This window comes from Gadus chalcogrammus, chromosome 1, assembly GCF_026213295.1.
Source record: "Gadus chalcogrammus isolate NIFS_2021 chromosome 1, NIFS_Gcha_1.0, whole genome shotgun sequence".
Lineage (NCBI taxonomy): Eukaryota > Metazoa > Chordata > Actinopteri > Gadiformes > Gadidae > Gadus > Gadus chalcogrammus.
Window position 1 is genome coordinate 24,678,083 of NC_079412.1, and position 21,402 is coordinate 24,699,484.

Sequence of the window (21,402 nt, forward strand, 5' to 3'; positions counted from 1 at the left end):
GAAGTCTGTTTCTGTTTTTTTCTGTGTTTGTGTGCGTTTGTGTGAGAACACTTTTTATTTTCTATTACTATTATCAAATTTTCTACTTTTTAATTGCTAAATGTTCTTCCCTGTTGGAGGTCGCTTGCTGTTGATGACAAAAGTGCATGGAAAAATGTTCGCTAATGATCTTATTATGTCAGTCATGCATGTTTTTTTCGTGTATTTCTACAAAGTTTTAATAACAAATCTTGTTTCCCTAATTTGTTCTTAATACACCCACCGATAATCCTCCCAAGAGGAACAAAACGTTAATTAGAAGTGGATATCAATTTAACTTTTTTCCCCCATCAGTAATTTGTAAGCTTCACATATCCCTGAACTAATGGTATTTAAGAAAATCAGAAACGAATCCCAATTATTTGTCTTGCTTATTAGGCTCATTGAATGGGTTAGCCAACTTCAAATTGTCTATGTGCCAGCAAAAGTCTAAAAACTATTATTACTAACCCTCAATATCAAGACCATAATGGAGTTAAGTGTTTTGAATTCTCTTGAACCTTTGCTTCTAGACTGCAAACCAGTGATGTGACTGTCGCCTCGGTTGCCTGACTGAAGCAAAAAGGACAACTGACACAGTATATCATCCCAGTTTCTACCTATTATCCGTCACTCTAAGTTCTTTATTAAGTCTTGTTTAAGAAGACGCTGATGTCATCTTTAGTTTGCCTTGTGGACCTTGTGATGACATGCGGTACGGAGCAGTGGAACTCAGCCAGGACTCTCTGCACAATTACCCCTCATAATACCTCTCCCACCTCTCTAACCCTCTTTTCTCTAGAAAGCTTATGAATGACAAAGTGCTTGATTCGGCATGTATCTAAAGGTCGGTGTTTCGTAGACTGTGGACTTCCCCAAATACTTTTTGTCTTTTTTCTCCTCCTCCATTGGTCTCGGGAGAGGGGGGGGGAATTGGGGAAGCTTTTTTTAGCCGATGAGCTCTGAGCAGTCTCTGGAGGCACATTAGCTAGGCTGGCCAGGATGGAGACCCAGCGATGTGTCTCCGAGGATCTTGTTAGACGCTGACCTTCGGCAACCTGCCTAGACTTTTATCATGTGTCCGATTGAGCAAAAGAACAAACAATCTAACAAAACATTCAAAAAATAAATAAGCAGAAGCCTATTCTTTTAAGAAGGGGACTCTCTTCAACAATTTGTTGGTACACAACAATTTGTCGGCACCGACACAGTTATATGGTGTCCGCAATGACGCACGCAATAAATGAGAAAAGACAGGAAGCTGTTCAATTTGCAGTTAGCTATCTAAAATGAATTATCTTACGGTAGGCTGCATCAGATTCCCTTGTTGCTGCGGTTTGCTGCAATTTAAGTCATCATTGAATTTTGAATTTTTAACTTCAATCACAAATAAATGCAGACGTTCCCTGGTCAGTGAACGCTCCGCTTGAGACACCGCCAGATCCAATCGATCCCTCCATGCTCAAATGCTCCGCTGACGTTCAGAAGCTGATTGGTTCCGATGGTAGGCCATGGTGGGCCAATGAGCCCCTGCTGAGCGAACCCAAAACTCCCCCATCTACTCCTCCCCCCTTTTCTGCCCCCTACTCATCCTCCTCCTCCCCCTGCTCTTCCTCCCCCTCCTCTTCTTCCTCCTCCTCCTCCCTTCCCTAACTCATCCTCCTCCTCCCTCTCCCCCATGTTCTTCCTCCTCCCCTTTCCTCCTCTTCCTCCCCCCCCTCCTGCCCCTGCTCTTCCTCCTCCCCCTTACTCCTCCTCCTCCTCCCTCTCCTCCTCCTCCTCCCTCTCCTCCTTCTCCTCCCTCTCCCCCTGCTCTTCCTCCTCCCCTTTCCTCCTCTTCCTCCCCCCCTCCTGCCCCTGCTCTTCCTCCTCCCCCTTACTCCTCCTCCTCCCTCTCCTCGTCCTCCTCCTCTCCTCCTCCTCCTCCTCCCTCTCCTCCTCCTCCTCCTCCTCCTCCTCCCTCTCCTCCTCCTCCTCCCTCTCCTCCTCCTTCTCCTCCTCCTCCTCCCTCTCCTCCTCCTCCTCCCTCTCCTCCTCCTCCCTCTCCTCCTCCCTCTCCTCTCCTCTTCCTCCTCCTCCACCTGCTCCTCCCCCTGCTCCTCCTCCCTCTCCTCCTCCTCCTCCCTCTCCTCCTCCCTCTCCTCCTCCCTCTCCTCTTCCTCATCCTCCTCCCACTCCTCCTCCTCCTCCCTCTCCTCCTCCCTCTCCTCCTCCTCCCTCTCCTCCTCCTCCTCCCTCTCCTCCTCGCTCTCCTCCTCCTCCAGTGAATCGATATGGCCGGGGACTGCACCTGAGTGGCCCAGCCCCGCAGGCTGCGGCTCCTGTTTGGGTGGCGTGATGAAGGGCTGTTGTCAGCCTCAGTGAGGGCTAACAGCCGTCACACGGGCATCTGGGGAGCCGGCTCCCACACGGCCGGCCTCTTAAACAAGCAATCCAGCCCCATTAGACCTTGATGTGTGGGTGGATGAGTGGGTTAGTGTGGGTGGGAAGGGGGGAGATGAGAGGGTGTGTGTGCGTGTGTGTGTGTGTGTGTGTGTGTGTGTGTGTGTGTGTGTGTGTGTGTGTGTGTGTGTGTGTGTGTGTGTGTGTGTGTGTCTGTGTGTGGCTGTTCACGGGCATTGTCTGTACGCATGCGTGTGGATGAGTGAGTGGACTTGTGCGATGAGTGAGAGGATGAGGAAGACGGAGTGATACATACAGAGCAGTGTGTGTCAGTCTAAGGATTGTGTTAGTTCCCCAACAAGTCCAGAATCGCTTCTCCATGCAAAGCTAATAGGTTCCATTTGTAACCTGCAGTTACGATTGTTGTATTGTAAACACAATCTTAACACGCTAAATGCTCTGGCAGAGATGAAACACACTATTTATTTTTATTTGTTTTTTATTATATTTGTTGGAAAAAGGCTACCAGGAACAAAGGCAAAACAGAAACTGACAGAATGAGTGTGCAAGAGAAACTGTGATTATTTTATTATTTTGGTAAATACCTTTTGATTGTGACAGCCCCACTATTAAAATAACACACAGATACAAAAAACACCCCCACACACAAATACAAACACACACACACTAACACAACGTGTTGATCAGTGTTTCTCTGGGGAACACGGGTATCTGTCGCTCATTGGGGTGTCCTTAAAGCTGCGGTTCTGCAGCCCGTATGGGAGGACTGCAAGGAGGAGACCCCTTAAAACCCCTCAGACGGTGGTCCGCCTGGTGGTCCGACCCGTTACTGCTTTGATCAGCATCGATCAGAGCATTGATCAATAAGTGTAGCGTGAAGATGTTCTCATTCAAATAACCGAGGCCTCGACGCCGGACAGCCGGTCAGAAGCAGTGCCGTTAACAAGGCTCTCCATACGATGGACAATTATCACAGAACTGCTGAATGAATGAATACTTTATGTATTAACGTCTGATAATCACATTCATAGTAATCACACAATCTGATTTTACATAGTGTGTGGTTTTTCTCCTGTTTTTATTATTTTAGGCCTTACAACCACAAATGATTTGTTAAAATTCTGTCAGTCTGTCAGTGGTATACTAATTATAAAGTGCAGTCCAACTACCAGAACTACATGTGTGTGTTGAGTAAGTAAAACAAAGCACAACTAAATTGCTAGCAACAGCAAAAACACCATGACCCTCTTTCGACAATAAAGGTCATGTATGATCAATATTTTTGAGGTTTAAAGTTTCCTTCCAAAGTATTGATTTTGCTTTTTTCTATGGTAGTGTCGCAGTTCCTTGGGTAAAGGAACTGTAGAAATAAGCCCCGCCCACAGTCACATAACCATGACACCATGTGATCTTTTGACATTTTAGGCAGGGTGTTTTGTTCGGTAGTGTGTTGTTTTCCTATGTTTGCGATTTGGTTTGCCACTTTTATCCAAAGCATGAATGAGCGGGGAGCAGACATCCTCAGCGTTGGTGGTCTCGGGGGGGAATTCAACCGCTAACCCCTGGCAACAGTTACCACGCCATGTTGGGCTAGACAGGATCACATGTTCTGTTATGTCAGTACTCGCCCACTTATATCTAAATTGTATCAATTTACACACACACACACACACACACACACACACACACACACACACACACACACACACACACACACACACACACACACACACACACACACACACACACACACACACACACACAGAACCAATGCATAACACCGCTGTGCACATCGACAGATCCCATCCACAGCAGAGGGGATTATTTCCCTCACTGGGAATGTTCATCTCAGTGTATCTGATCAAACATAATCTCAAACCAACCCTTTCTTTGTCCATTTCCATTCTCCTCCATCCTCTTCGCCGTTCGATCGCTGTGGAAACGTGTTCTATAGGAGTGCTCCTGTTGGTGTGTTTAAAACATCACATGCTATGTTGGGTGTTGAAGTGGTTCAGCTGAATGACAACCAGCCGAAAGTACTGGGTTCGATCCCTCATGTCCGTAGCCTAACTGTGGGCATCCTCGAGCAAGAAGACCGAGCCCTAATGCCTGCTCCTCAATGCCGTCAGTCACTCCGGATGAAAGTGACCGCTGTATTAAAAGTAATAGCAGCAGCATTTAAGCATTTATAGTCAACCGACACTGAAGAAACCAAAAACAATCAGATTTATATTGACTCCAAGGCTTCCCACTGGGAGCAATTCTCCGCATGATGCACTTCACTGATCATTTATAGACCATAATTATCATTATCCTTCACAACTGTTACTGACAAGTTTTCTCCCTGGCAATCTCCAACTTTTCCCCAGTCTTTCACTCGTCTTTGTGAAACAAATGTCAAAGCCAGAGTAGGCCATTAAGACTCCAAGTCATTGAAATGCAGTGTTTGATCTGCAAAAGCTTTTCCAGCATTCAGAAAACATAGATGTAAGATTATGTCGATTTTTGCAATTCATCTTAAACATGTAATAATTTATTAGCTAGCATGTTGTTTACACTTCTCCCCTGGACGGATGAAATGGAAGTTGCCCAGAACATGCAGTGTATAGCGCTTCCAGTGTTTCTGCTTGACAGCCTCAGAGCAGTCCGGGACACGTCCATGTAATGGCTGGTACCATTAGCAGAGCGGGCAAGCTGTTAATGTGTGACCGCCATTCCCTCAAACCCATTAACCCTCAACCCAGATATTTGAACTTGGGCCTCATTTGAAGAGTAATCGTGTCAAGACAGGTCAAGCCATGTGCCTTACTATTGGCCTTTTATCAGGCATGGGCTTAAAGGGATTTAAGGGCCATAGCCCTCCACTGCGGAAAGAGAAAAAAAGCGACAGACATTTATTCAAACATAAAGGTCACCCAAAAATGGGGAATAACCTTTTCATGCAATGAAATAATTATACTGGAGAGACAAGAGGAAGCGATTCCAGTTGGTAAGGTGGTTGTGGGGAGAATTTCGATTAGGATATGAAGAATGAATATGATTAAGTTGCTGTTGTGAAGCCCTTAATCACTCCACCTAGCAGAGAGCATCAGGGGCTGCAGAATGTGAAGCCTGAGACAAAAGAGACACAAACAAAGGTATGTGCGTGACTTCCACTGGCCTATGGCGGCATTGGCAGTTCAAATAAACATAAACCACACGCCCCGAGTATGTAGAGAAAAAGAACTCAAAACAACTCAATCTAAACGACAACACTGGCAGCACCCCCATCCAAAACCCCCAGTGGGAATAAAAAAGAGAGAGAGAGAGAGAGAGAGAGAGAGAGAGAGAGAGAGAGAGAGAGAGAGAGACTTAGCTGATAGCCTGGCATCAGAAGCAGACAGAAGGTCTGTCCGAGATGGGTTTTGGAGAAGAGGATTCTAAGTGCTTTTCCTATTAGTGGTTGCTTGTGTGTTGGTCTGCTTGTGTGTGCACTACCTGAGATGCTTGTGGCAGAATTCAAGAAATTCTCCCCCCCCAAAATGGAGGCACACCCACACCATACACACACAGTACATATATACACAAGGTGGCGCACACACACACACACACACGCACATACACACACACGCACACGCCCACGCTCCCCCCGAACAGCGCATCAGACCATCCCTGTTGGGGCACATTTTGAAGTGAGCTTATTTTGCAATCAGTCTTATTGCATTCTTCTCCTCTCCTTTCTTTATCCTGCGATCCCCTGGAGCACATTTAAAACCACAAACCCTCTCTGTGTTCTCACACCCCCCCCACCTTCCTCCCTGCAACCCCAGCCCCCGTGCATCACAAAGAGTACATCACCGGAGTGATGCATCCATCCTCTCACTCTCTCTCTGTCTTTTTTCCTTTTGCTCCATTCTCTGTTGTTGCTCCACTCTCATGTACGGCTGTAGGTGCCACTTCCCATAGTGTATCTCTGTCTTCCACTTTCTTTCTTCCTCTCTCTCTCTCTCTCTCTCTCTCTCTCTCTCTCTCTCTCTCTCTCTCTCTCTCTCTCTCTCTCTCTCTCTCTCTCTCTCTCTCTCTCTCTCTCTCCCCCTCTCCCCTGCTCGTTCCTAATCCCTGTCTGACTGTCTTCCAGAGGATGCCTCGAGGCGGTCTTTAAAAGAGAATAAAATAATAGGATAGACATGAAACTATCTCTTACACAGCAAGGAGAATGCGGTTTTTAAACCCCTTTATTTCACCTTCTTCTCTCGTTCATTGTCCATGAAATATCTCTAACTAATTACCTCATTAACAAACATTTAATAAGAGCGTCTTCAAATGCTTAATATTATAAATGACAATGCTAATTAAAGGACCCAGGGAAATTGCTGATTATGTTTGTGATTCGATATCTTAATACATTACAGACATTGGATCGGCGTGTTGAACCACATTTACATAACGCTATTTAGTACACTTTTACCCAGAACTTCTCATAAACGGACTCGTGCACTTTGTGACTTTCTATAATGCCTTGAGCTCGTCTTGTGTTTTTAACTCCGTTTAATTGAATCCGATGTTGAAGATAGAATAGACACTGTGGATCTCCACCATCGCTGTGCTGCTGTCCTGTAACCACCAGGCACCTCCAACAGCTCTGTCCGGTAGGGCTGTCAAGAAACTTGCTTTATCGCCTAGCACTTTTCATCAGCTAGTTTGTTGCAATTTTGAAGCGACATCAATTCAAACGTTATGCCTCGACTGTTCTCCGCCTCACTTGTGAATCGCTTTGGATGAAAGCGCCGGCTAAATGTAAATTTGTAAACATAGATGTTCGATTTCCCCCAGCAGAAGAAGCTCATGCATCTCGCTAACCGTGAGTGATTCAATATGCAACCAAGGCTCAGCCTCTCTGCACTAATACTGAGGTGAGGGGCTCTATGGGAAGAGAGGATGATGGGAAATCTCTGGGCCGGATGAAACTCCATACGAAGCCTGGCCTGGAGTGTTTACATTCCCTCAAAGCAATTTTGTCTGAATTGAGTTTTATATATTTTTTCACCCCCCCCTCTAGTGAGCGAAGGGTGGTATGCGGTATGCGGGCTTGTAATTGTTTTGATACATCCGCACCAATTTCCAGTGGAAACATGATGAAAGCGGAGGCTACAAAGTGGAGAGAGTATTGTTGGTTATTGCATTGCTCTCTCCAACTTTTCAAAGTGCTGCGCCGGGATATCCGAGTCTCTTCTAAGTGGCGAGGATTGGTTAAAGGCTCGGGCACCTTGCAGTCACACCTTGTGTTCCTCCCAGTTTCAGAATGGTGGTTATCTGTTGTTCGTCAGTGGTTGACATTAAAGCGCCCCCCACCCTTTAAGACAATCAGCCCTTTAGACAATAAGGAGCCCAGGAAGTCTGTAGACCTTGTTGTTTGAATCCAAAACTGATGGGCTAGTAATCAGATGAGACTTTCCTCCTGCCCATTTTGTTTCATTTGTGCATCCTACAAAACGACGAACAAAATTTGCGATACATTTATCGCTAATCTGCTGGCATTACCACGAGAAACACAAGCACAACACATCTTCACTATCTCGCCGTCATTCACCCACACACACACACGTACACCCTGCACGTTTTAATTTCAGCCCCAGCAGACGGTAGACCTGGCACTTCCAAAGCTGATAAAAATAAAAACATTGACGTCGCTACCAAGGTATGAGCTCTGGGGTGTCGCAGATCAGCCAAGCAGAACTTGTTTTCAATGACAAAACAACAACAAATACTGTGACACTATTTTCTGCATCGCTCAACTCCCGGATATTACATCCCAGTCTTCTGTCTCCATCGGTGTCTCGGAAGAGAAGGGGAAATCAGGCTTTTAAAGCCCCCGTCTTTGGTGCCTAATAAAGTATCGGCTGTTTATTTGGTAGATAACGGTTTTGCCCTGAAGGTCTCTTCATTTATTTTATATGTATTCGTCAGTTTATATAACCAAGAGGATAGGCTCCCTATTTTCAAGAGCTGTTGGGGGGGGGGCAGAAGGGCTTTTGTGCCCTGCAAACAATGGCTACCCTGGGTTCACTACTGCCACGGATCACTGAGACAAAGACGACATTCTCAGACCCTCCAACAGAATCTGATTCTCCTCTGCTCATTTTTATATCACTGAGACCACAAAGCTGAAAACACTCACCCACGCACACTCACACGCACACGCACACACACACACACACACACACACACACACACACACACACACTAACACACACGCTTCCCTTTGAGTGGCGTGCCCAGTGCATTTGGCAGGCTTTCATTACGATTCAAATTGACAGGCAGTCAGTCTCGGGTAAGTGAGGGGGGTGGTGAAGGTTGGTGGTGGTGAAGTGTGTGTGTGTGTGTGTGGGGGGGGGGGGGGGGGGGGGGGGGGAGGCAGTGTGGGCGAGCTTCAACGTTAGGCATCCGCACAATCACACCTTTGGTACATTAGTTCCACCTCTGCTGAATATTTATAGAGCCGCCCCTGCAACCAACCGAGGGGTCCTACGGCAGGTGATTTAGGGTAGAGGGGTGGGGGTGCTGTCTGGGCTGTCTGTGATTAACGCCTGAATGTGAGGAGCTTTATCTGGAGTCCGGCAGCCACCTAACCCACTGAATGTCAGTGCAATTAAATGCACCTGGTGCGGGCGTGATAGGCCGGGGCTGCATCATCTGCTGATTGCAAACAGAGAGAGGGAGACGCGGCGGCTCTCGCCCAGCTCTGGGCGAGGAGCCGTAGCCAAAGAGCTGGCTTTTCATTCCCTAATCACCTCCACTTTCCGTGGTGGAGGGGATGGGGTTTCTTTTTTGTTCTGACTGTCTCCCCGGTCGTTCTCTATTTCCCATGAGGACAGATGAAATATGGCGGGTGAGGGAGAGAGAATGAGAGAGAGGGGGGGGAGGGAGGTGGGAGGAGAAACAAAGGGAGACTGTACTTTCTCTAAGATTTAGAAGCAACTGTTGAAAGGCGAAAGACAGAGAATGGATACAAAATGAGAAGCAGAGGGTGGGTGAAATGTGCTGTGATAAGTGCTGGACTCACCATCCCACTTAATCATAGCCTTGGTCCATTGATTAGCATCTTTAACAAAATGTTCTGGGTTGCACTGTGTCAGGTTTTCCTCAAGAAAGCTTGGTCACTCTTTGGTTTAAAACACAGTAAGCTAGCCAGCTCTGTGCTTCAAAGAACAGCGAGCTAAAGCTAGCTCTGTGGTTTAAAACACAGCGAGCTAAAGCTAGCTCTGTGGTTTAAAACACAGCGAGCTAAAGCTAGCTCTGTGGTTTAAAACAAAGTTATCTAAAGCCAGCTCTTTTGTTAAGCAAGAGCTGAGGCTGAATAGTAAAGATAGGACAGGTACAACAAACTGAAATCTCCCTCCAACTAGGCCCCTCCTTCTCTCCCTTCATCCATCCCTCCTTCCCTCCCCAATCCATCCCTCCTTCTCTCCCCCATCCCTCCCTCCCTCCCTCTCGTGTGTCATACTGCAACAAATCAGTTTGTTACTGTGGGATAAACCAGTTAAGCAAAGTAACCATTGCATAACTTGATTATTCCTATAATTGCTTTGCCGAAACCGTGTGGGGTCGCCGACGTTGTTCTCAGCGGGTAATATCCCCATTTATTACATCCCGGCAGAGCAGAGATTCCCTCCGCTGTGAGCCTGGCCCGCTTGTTTCGGTATTAACACAGTGCCTCTGCTAAAAGTTCAGTCAGCTGTGAGGATAATATACTGAGGCCATGAAGTGATTTCATAACAATGTAATCCTTTTTTAAATGCTTCCTTTGAAAGGCGTCAACCTCGAAATTAATTTTAATTTATTCATTATACGAATTGAAAAGGCTTTCCGTTTTTGTTTTTTCCAGAAGAAAATTGACAATGGGGCCCCCCTGAACGACTTTGTTGCTTTGTTGGGCAGCAGATAAAAACAAAAGCTGCACAACATAAGCAGATCTTAATTGTTTGGGCGGCAGTTTAGGGTTTACTTGTGCTAAGGGACTTGAGTTGAACGGACGACTACAACGGATATTACCTTTCTCCATCATCGTCCGCTAATAAAACAGAACAGAACAGAACAGCTTGGTATTTCTCCTCCTCTCATTTCAATTACCGTGTTCAATGTGACGGCGCGATGTATGTTGTTTTCGCACGTCCGTGCCGTCATCTCTCTCTCATTCTCTGCTAGGAAAGACACTTTTCTTCTTTAACTCTGTGAGGTGTAACGTCACAACAGGATACCAGGTCGCTTTGGGGTTATTTTCTATTTCCTATTCCAGATGCTTTATCCAAAGAAATATTAAGCGAGCAGATTAGTTATCTTGCTCCAGGATGCCCACAGGGGGACTGCAGATATAGATCCATTACCTTTCTGCCAAGCTCACAAAATAATGTTTTTTGTCACAACTAGCTTTGATATGGATAATTGAATCAGAGAGATGAAATTATCCATTCTACTCTTTTTTCCTTTGATTCAGCTCTAGCTTGTACCTGGGCTCTAGCTTGCATAAAGACACATCTCTCTCTTTTCTCAGCTTTGCACCACTTGCACCCTTTCCTTCGTTCTCCTTGACTGTTGAGAAATATCAAGAAATCAGCTAGAAATCAACTGATGCCCACACACGCTATGAGGTTTATCTTCGACACACAAAACACAAAACCTACCGTTTTTCAGTGCCCTGTGTGAGTCGAGCCGATGGCGTCTTAGCAGCGAAGTTACTGAATTACAGACTGACAAAGTGCCGGGCAGCCTGCTATTAAATATTGATGTGGTGAGGGGTGAAAAAAAGAAACATGCTCCTTTCAGAGCTTTTACCAAGGACCCCAGACCGGGGACTCTAGCCCAAACTAACTATTAGCATCCATATAAAGTCCATCTCCATGGGCATTATGGGTAATCTCTGTGTAAGTGCGGCATCCCCCCCTGAACCGTTGGCTCCTTCAGCCGTGCACATCTGTGCTCAATTAACGCAAATAGTTGGACCTTTAATGACGTGCTAATAAGCGGGTAGTAGCGTAATGACAGAGGAAGGCCAGGAGGGGGAGGAGGAAGAGGAGGAGGAGGAGGAGGAGGAAGAGAGTTTGAGTGTGGATCTGCAACTGTAGCTTGGTGGATCCCTCCAAACAGACTTTGGAGGGAAAATCTGTTCACTTTTTTGGATTAGAAAACGTTTCCACCATGTTTATCCGTCTCACTTCCAGTGCGGGTGTTCTGTTATTAATCGTTTATTCACAAATCGTATTTGTACCATGGCAAAACTATTTCTCGGCGGCAGTAACACTTTATGATTCAGATCTGGAATCATACTATATACATCTACACATATGTAGATAATTGATATAGGATGATGAATATATATATTGGAGCATTCAGTGGCAGGATAATCCTTCATTCTGAGTCGTCCAATTCGGGCTCGCTACCGGCCCCTAATCTCCCTTTGTGTGCGGAACAGCGAGGCTGCCCGAGAGAGGCCCTTTCTAAAATGCAGATCTTTCTTTACTTTTAATGCAAAATGACCTGGAGGGATGAGTCCAATATGCATTCACTGAGCTGTTCTGTGGCAAAGAACGGAGTTCTCCTCAAAACCCAATGAACCTCAGCCCAAATCAAACTGCACCCGAGTCATAAAAATGCTAATACACGTGTGTTTAAGCAGTCGCTTCAAGCAGTGTTTAGTGAGAGAGAGATTGTGTGTGTCTGTGTGTGTGTGTGTGTGTGTGTTTTTCATCATGTGCGTGCATGTCTTTCTTTGCCTGTGTGTGTGTGTGCTTGTCTTATCGTGTGTGTCCCTGCATGTCCCTGCCTGTTTGTCTTTGCCTGTGTGTGTGTGTGTGTGTGTGTGTGTGTGTGTGTGTGTGTGTGTGTGTGTGTGTGTGTGTGTGTGTGTGTGTGTGTGTGTGTGTGTGTGCTAGATTTCTTACAGAGTGTGTTTTTGTGTGTCCGTGCATGTTTGTCTTCTCGTGTGTTTGTTTGTGTGTGCGTATGAGTTTGCCTCAGTGTTTCATTTTCTTTGTTTGAACGCACATGTATCTGCATATTTTCACCAGCTTGCAACATGCGTGCGCCCAATGAATGTCTGTAGGCGTTTGTGCGTGCATGAGTGGATATCTCATCCTGCCGTGACCATGGGGTAATTGTATCTCCGGTGACAGAGACCCATATTGATAGATGGCGAAGCCACAGTGAATTTAGCGTTAGCTTAGCTGTCGAAGGAATAATGTGTTTAATATGTTTTGGTTGAGAGGGGCTTTCTGGGATTCTATTGGTTTAGCAAAGTAGATCCAATGCTCTCTCAACACTTTAATGCCTCAGGTGTGTGATGTCATTCTGTCATAATTCAAACTGAACGAACATCAAGGCAGCCTGCAGTCACAGAATACACAGACACTTTTTGCTTAAATACATGAACCAGCAATCACACTTTCTGTAGAAAGTTTCTGCACATTAAAGTCTCCCATTTATCATTGTTATAATTGAATGACACCTCAGAGAAGTTGGCTAAGCCGTAAAGCTGCTTGTAAGTGTCAGTTGTTCAACGGTACCCATCTATTATAACTCTACAGCATTACAGTGCTGACGGAATGAATGATTTAATCCAGAGCCAAACGATGCAACTTTTGCGGTAGTAAAGTACCGCTGCATACAGCAGCAAAAGAGTTTGATGGATGTGTTTGATTGGTTGATGCGTGTCATTGGCTAATGAGTTTGATTGGTTAATGAACATCCTGCTGTGATGTGTCTCCCCTACCAGATCCCTCTCTCCATGTGAGGCAGAAGACCCCCTCCACGGACCTCTGCTACAAGAGTGACATCAGCAGCCTGATGGTCTTCACCTCCCCGGACTCCTCGCTAGACAGAGGTAGGAAGCCTTACATCCATCCGTCAAACTTTTATGATGATGAATCTCCCGGCTATTGGGGGATGGGACCGGTTGAATAAAGAAGTACCAACCTTCTGGGAAATTAGCCGCTTCTGGTGGAAGTTGGGTCTGTGTGCCCGGGGCGATACATTAAGAGAGACACACACACAGTTTTACTTTGCTGTATCATAAATAATAAAAAATCTCCTTGTAGCTGTTTACTGTCAATTTGCAATGAACATCTGTTCTATGTGAGGCAGGCCCAAATGCATATACTTTATGGATCGTCCTTAATGAATACAGATGTGCTCGTAATGGAGAACTCCTCCATTGGAAATGTGAACGCAGATTTCATTTTGGCTCCATCAAAGCTTATAATGAAGCCATAAAAACGCAATAATGGCCATCAATTTCATCTGTGAACAATATAATAGGAAGATAATCACTATAAACAGTGTGAGAAAAAACAAGCGGCCATCGAGTGCATCTACCGTGTGCTCTGGTCTTATGCTGTAGTGCTTCACTCAACACCAGTGGTGGTTCCTGAGCTGGCCACTAGGGGGTGCAAGGGACGAGACTTATGGTACGAGCACCACGAAATTCGTGCTGCAAAAAGAAGGTCATTTAGAGAAAACAGGTATAAAATCCTATGTTTTCGCTGGTTTTGGAACGTTCCATCCGTCCCAAGATCTCAAGTTAATTTTTGTGACAACGAAGGTACACCGGCAGCGAGGTGTGTGTAGATCTGTGGAGCCAAAGAGAGGGTTAAGTTTTTCGGAAACGTATACGCTGGGTTTTATAAGCTGCAGAACATTTAGATAGCAACAGTGCCACCCATGGAATAAGGCCTTACCAGAAACAGTTGGGTTTTCAATGGAAATATAAGAGGAATCACCACAACAATACTTTGATGAATAAATGTTTTTGAATTTGAATAATGGATAATGGAAAGATTTTGCAAAACACATTTTAAAACTGGCTGTTGTAACTTTAGGTTGAAATAAAAGAGGTCTTGGACCTCCTGAGACCAACGTAATTCGCACTGTGATTATTAAACTTCATTTATTGACTGCGGCTGAATGGCGACAGTGGGAGGAGTGCTGAAGATCCGGTCATTTTGCAAGGCTCCCTTCCTCTGAGTTGGTGGTGTTAATGGCATGTCTATTAAAACCATGTGGTTATGCTCCTCATGTTGGGTGGTCAGTTCAGAAGATCCCCTTCATAGGTGGGATCCATGGTAGAAGTTGACGCTAGCTGTGGCAAATTGGAGGTATCCGTTTGCTAATAGAGAAGTTGTTAAGTTAGATTGCGCAAAGTTAGTGTGGTTAGCACTGCTGCCGCCCAGACGGGTCCTGGGTTCAAACCCCTGGGTTGGACCCCGTGTTCATGTGGCGTTTCCTCTGGGGGCACCGATGTCCCACAACCAAACACATGCAAGTTCACACCCCTGCCCCGGCCCATGAGCAAGGCACGGGCACTGCAGCTGGAGTTGGTGAGAGAGAGAGAGAGAGAGAGAGAGAGAGGGTGAGAGAAAGAGGGTGAGAGAGAGAGAGAGAGAGAGAGAGAGAGAGAGAGAGAGAGAGAGAGAGAGAGAGAGAGAGAGAGAGAGAGAGCACCAGAGAAAGAGAGAGAGAGAGAGAGAGAGAGAGAGAGAGAGAGCGCACCAGAGAAAGAGAGAGGGATGCATACAGATTCCATCCAGTCTAAACCTGAGAGAGGATGGACAAAATGCAGATAATGAGATTCCCTGTGGGGATTAATAAAGTCCATCATAATAAGTCATCATAAGTACTAGCTGTCAAGCTGTTATGCCTTTCATAAGGTAGGGATGCTTCAGGCCTCCCTTACCTTGCGTGCAGCTCCCACTAGGTGCCCTAGGTGCTAGTCTCTGTGCTCTAATGTTGTGCTCCATCACTCTGCGAGGGAGAGAAGAGATGTATTCTGCTGCCATGTGGCGTGCATGAAGGACAGCAGGAGGAATTGCATTTGCACACTAACATGAAAATAGAAAACGAACTTGAACTCCTCCGGGCCCGCCGACACAGCTGGCGCCCGTGTGACACAAAGTCGTTTGCCGGGTGGCATAAATGTGCGCACTCAGGAGAAATATGAACACACACAAACACTTGACACACACACACACACACACACACACACACACACACACACACAAACACACAAACACACACATGCTGACATTCCCCTCTGCAATATCCAAGGTTTCGCTGTACATTTTATCATGCGGGGGAACGGTCATAGTCCTGCTGTTATCAGCAGGATGGAGAGACAGCCACAGAACGAGAAGATACAACGCAAGCCATTAGCACCACCTCGCTCTAACCGGGGTGCGTGTGAGAGGGGAGGGAGCAGGGGGGGGGGGGGGGGTATTGGCACCATGGCGTCAGTGAGGCAGCCAGGTCGTGGATGAGACGCTGGGGGGATCAAACGCCAGGAGAGCTGGCCGTGAAGCCTGGTACCCCCCTGCTGGTATGTCCCCCGTAATTGGAAAGATGAAAGATTGGAGAGGAAGAATGGAGAGAAAAAGGAGGTGTGTGTGTGTGTGTGTGTGTGTGTGTGTGTGTGTGTGTGTGTGTGTGTGTGTGTGTGTGTGTGTGTGTGTGTGTGTGTGTGTGTGTGTGTGTGTGTGTGTGTGTGTGTGTGTGTGCGTGCGTGCGTGCGTGCGTGCGTGCGTGTGTGCATTTGTGTGTTCGCGTGCGTGTTTGCTTGTGTGCGTGACAGTGTGCTTGTGCTTGTGTGCGTTCGTGTGTGTGCTTGTATTTGCATTTGTGTGCGTGTCTGCAGCTTCCCTTGCACTAAGTGTCCAGCCGAGTTTCAAGCCATGCGCCCTCTCTGTGGGCCACTGGGACTGCTTTAGGATGCTGGCGTACTCTCTCTCTCTCTCTCTCTCTCTCCCTGTCTCTCTCTCTTCCCCCCCCCCCCCCCCCCCCCCCCCCGCTGTCACATCAAAACACCACAAAACAAAGAGAGAGAGAGCAATAACTCACGGCTGCACGTCGTTTAACACATAGCAGAGCAGGGGAAGCAGAGCAACACTTGAATGTCGGTGTGAGGTCTTCATCGTGGGTTACCATGGATACGGGGGTAGGTCTTCAGCAAGGTGTAGTGGGGCGGGGAGGGGGGGGGGGGGGGGTGATAGGGTGTCGACTCCTAGATGCTGGGTTGGATCTTCCATGTCCATATCCTAGCCTGCAGGCATTTGGTTGCCGCTTTGAGCTTTGAAGCCCATGCCGGCTCATTAATGACAGGTTTGTATGTATCTGAGGTCCGTGTCTCTGAGATCACTGAAGTCTGCTAAAGTGGACTCAATACAAGTACCATATACAAGGAAGAAGAATGATATATCAAGAAATAATATTAATGTGATTAAATATTGTAATTCTACCTAAAACGTTTGTGTCGTCGAGAAGTAACTCTACAGGTGTATATGTGTGTACAGGTGTGTATCTCTACAGGTGTCTATGTGTTTACAGGTGTGTATGTGTGTACATGTGTGCATCTGTACAGGTGCGTCTTCCCAGCATATAGCCGGGGCACCATAACGTCCACATATGTGGCTGCGGCACGCGGTTGCTAGGCAGCGGCGGGTTGCTATGGTGACCGCGGCGCGATTGGGAGGAGACATCAATGCATCCAAAATGGAAATTGGATGCTGTGACCAAGAAAGGACATTGTGCTTCGTGGCTGACGGCAAGAGAACAGGGGCCGACTTGCAGAGAAGCGTACCTTTCGGCCGCGTGCGTCCGATGGTGACCGCCGCAAGCCGCTGTGTGTAATCTTCCTCAGCCCCCGCTCAGGTGTGAAACACGCTTGCTGGGACTACCTGGTGCCCCCCGGAGAACAGAGGCTGTGATTACCGGCTCAGCCCCGACTCTAAACGGGCACCAGCGGGAGATTCAAGCAAATCTATTCCTCCGTAACGAGACGGAGCCTCTTAGGGCGCAGATAAAGGCAATCTCACACAGAGGGAGAGTTAGGCAAGCTGCGAGCTGATGACTTACTGTAGGGACTTAGGGAGAGGGAGGGAGGGAGGGAGGGAGGGAGGGAGGGAGGGAGGGAGGGAGAGAGAGAGAGAGAGAGAGAGAGAGAGAGAGAGCGAGAGAGAGAGAGACAGGGAGAGAGAGAGAGACCCAACAGAGTGCACAAAGTTCAACTATGTGAGTTTTCAGAGCCGTACACTCCAGTGAATGAGCTTTGACATTTATTTCCTCCACTCAAAACCGCCCTGGTCTTTAAGAAGTTTCTTCTGGAGGAGGCGGTAAGGTCAAAGGTCGCAGAACACAGACCTAAGAATCGAGAAAAAGCAATTCTCCGAAATCCTTGCAGTTAAGCCTGGGTAACCCCTCCATCATAACCTCCAAAGACTAGTGTACTTTCTTATTTATACCTGTACTCAAGATAATATTGCTACCTTGTGTTGGTGTTTAGTGGACCAGGAGTGACCTCACTCCTTTACCTCTGGCCCGTCGTGTTGTGTTCTATATTGTTGTAAGGAAGACAGTCTTTTGCTTAACTGCTTTTTTTTAAGAATATTTATACATGTGAGTAGTATAAAGGAATGAATGCTCTGTTATTTGGAGGAGCCTAGAGAAAAGGTCTGTCCTACCGTCATGTTGTTTCGTTGAGTTTTACGCTGACAAAAGCCATTTCATTTTTCCTCCTCTCCATGATTGGATGGTTTTGCAGACTTTTATTTTGTACGGCACTTTCCAAAGCGAGGGGACATTTTCCAATTACCGGAGAGCAGATAGCGGTCGGCCATCTTTCTCTAGGGTGCTTACTGTGTGTGTGTGTGTGTGGGGGGGGGGGGGGGGTAGGGGGAATGTTCATTCACATCCATGACCTAGCAGTATGTGTAACTGGGAGGGTAAGTGTGTGTGTGTCTGTGTGTGTATTTGTGTCTGTCGATTTGTTTGGGTCAGGTTTAAACCAGAATATAAATACATAGAATATACAATAAAAATAAATCATCCGAGGGTGTTCGACTCAAAGCCAAAGCGTTCTGGGTTCGATCCCCGCTATGCGCAGCCTTACCTGTAGTCATCCTTGGTAACGATGCCTGTAGGTGAACTCTTACCCTCTTATTAATGAGATGCATCTGAATTCACTGGAATGTGCTCTAAACAACCGCATCTGCATGATTACTGAATAGTGAACACAACGGCTTATCTAACACATCAAAGAATGATCCAAGGTATCGGAAGAGACGGAGAGAAAGCTGAGGTTGTCGGCGGGAAAGATTGTGGTTATCGGCATGACAACTACCGGGATGGTGACAGCTGAAAACCGGTGGACGTGGCAACTGAACAGACAGAGGGAGATGGTTTGTTGTTGTTTGCCGAAGGTGTAGAACAGAGATAAAAGCTGAACCGTCCATACACAGACATGCACGCACAAATAAACACACACACACACACACACACACACACACACACACACACACACACACACACACACACACACACACACACACACACACACACACACACACACACACACACACACACACACACACACACACACACACACACACACACACACACAACATGCACGAATGAAGCCCAGAAACATTTGTCAAGGATATCTTCGTGATTGGCTCTGAGCGGGTTTGTGCAGGTGTCAGAGCAGGGCAGGAGTCTGTCCTTCCAGCCCTGGATTGTCGTATTTTGTGTAAACATCGTCCCTCAGACTGACGAGGTTGGTAGCCATCGATTTTCATTTAGGGGACAAAACCCCCAGCTCATCGTAAGCAGGTTCCTCGCACCATGGCTCTCCTTCTCTCTCTCTCTCTCTCTCTCTCTCTCTCTCTCTCTCTCTCTCTCTCTCTCTCTCTCTCTCTCTTCCCCGCTCTCTCCTTCTCTTCCCCTCTCTCTCTCTCTCTCTCTCTCTCTCTCCCTCTCTCCTCTGTTCCGTGTTTTTATCCACACTCTGCATGTTCTTGCCTCCTGCCTTTTGTGCTTTCATGCTCATCTGCAGAATAACACACACAGTCGCGGCAATCCCTTATGAGATATTGCAGAGGCGACTTCTAAAGCACACAATAGGTGTACACAATTAACAGCACACACACAGACAGACACACAGACACACAGACTCATACACACCCACGCCCAGCACCATGTTTCAGAGGGCTGCCCCTGGTCTCTGGGGTGTGGCGCGATGCCCCGGCCTGATGCAGAGGCCAAACAAGGCGCGCGTGTGCCAGGCGAGATCCGCTTGATTAGGGAAGAGCCAACAGAGCCGCTGATGAGCGCTTAATCTACCTAAGGATTCAGACCCCGGGGCCACAGCTTGTCCAAGTCTTGTTACACACACACACACACACACACGCATAGACATAAATGCACACACATGCACATACACACACATAGACGAATACAATACGAACCCACACGCATACGCAGATACACATGCGCACGCACGCACGCACGCACGCACGCACGCAAACACATACGCATACAAAAATACTCTCACATACTCTCACACAAACACAAGTACACACACAAACACACACACACACACACACACACACACACACACACACACACACACACACACACACACACACACACACACACACACACACACACACACACACTTCACGATCTTGACCATAGCTAGCGTGCTAGCTACATTGGGGTTCGGTTGATATATAGTGGTAGTGGTAGCCAGTGTGCTAACATGTTCCTTATATGTTAGCCTTCCAGTTTGCTCAAATTGAACAGTTCTGGCGGTCAGCGAAGATTGAGTGTGGGCTTAGGCTTTGAAGAAGATGAATAGCAAGCGTGATAGCGTGTCAGAAACTTCCTACTTAGGGCATTCATCACGGCAACAAATTGCCTCGCGTTGCGTTTCTAAAGCCGCCGACACATGGGCGAGGAGCGATTTGACGTTCTGCCTCACCAACACCAACATGTGAGGTTGATTTGCCCGTTCCTTTATACGTAGTTTGATCCCCCGCGCATAACCGTGGCAAGCACCGATCACTGCTGCAGAGCAGAATATTGAATGGCTGTCCACAGCCTCAAATACATTTCCCATATCATAAAAAAGAGATGAATTTCCACTTGGGGCGGAGGATTAAGAGCAATCTTCGACGGAGACGAATTAGGCTGTCCATCACACTAACCTGTCCCAACGATATTTCTATGAAAATGTTTTCCCATAGCGGTTCTCTCTCACTGGTGATTAGAGCTATAATGGGGCAGAATCAAGACAGAGTGGTCGGCAAATGGACACAGAGGCTTAAAGCGAGAATAGGAGACCCCCGTTCACACACGCACGCACGCACACACGCACGCACGCACGCACGCACGCACGCACGCACGCACGCACGCACGCACGCACGCACGCACGCACGCACGCACGCACGCACGCACACACACACACACACACACACACACACACACACACACACACACACACACACACACACACACACACACACACACACACACACACACACACATACTTTTCTGCACGCACGCATGCACCTACACACCAGGAGACGCATGCCTGCTTCAGGCGCCGATGCTCCGCCGCGCTCTGTGTTCTCACCCATCCCAGCCCGACGCGACAAGAATGCGGCCATTATGCTGGGCTAGGTTCAGTCTCCTGCTGTAATCTGCCTCATATCTGTTTGGCTGGGCTGTCGGTCTCTGTGTGTGTGTTTGTATGTGTGAGTGTTTGTGTGTGTTTGTGTCAGTGTGTGCTTTTAGTCGTGTGCCCCTGTGTGTGTGTGTGTGTGTGTGTGTGTGTGTGTGTGTGTGTGTGTGTGTGTGTGTGTGTGTGTGTGTGTGTGTGTGTGTGTGTTTGAGCAATGCGTGCAGGTGTGTGTGTGTCTGGCTCTGTATCTTCCTGTGTGCAGGGTGAGTGTCGGCTCCAGACGGTCAGAGCTCGTGTGGTCTGGTCGGTGTCTGCTCTCCCTCACCTCACAGTGGAGGGCAAGGCCTTGTTTGGTGCGCTCTGCGTGCGTTGTGAACAGAGAGGGACTCCCGCCGTCGAGGAGATCTGCTGAAACTGTGCTGGTTCGCTCAAGTGTGCGCCGGTCGAAAGACGGACGACTCAACGGTGACTGACAATTTTGACAGTGAAGTAAGAAAGTGCGC

The 21,402-nt window shown here is 47.4% G+C and overlaps 1 protein-coding gene across 1 annotated transcript in view; it reads left to right on the top strand.

The window, feature by feature from the left end:
• The window catches only part of LOC130388200 (kazrin-like), a 57,129-nt gene extending 42,435 nt beyond the window's left edge, over positions 1-14,694 (top strand). The window contains exon 2 of the mRNA XM_056597578.1: positions 13,169-14,694. Coding sequence (XP_056453553.1) covers positions 13,169-13,356 — 188 coding nt within the window. The 3' untranslated portion in view covers positions 13,357-14,694. The remainder of the gene's footprint in view (positions 1-13,168) is intronic.
• Positions 14,695-21,402: the final 6,708 nt, after the last annotated feature.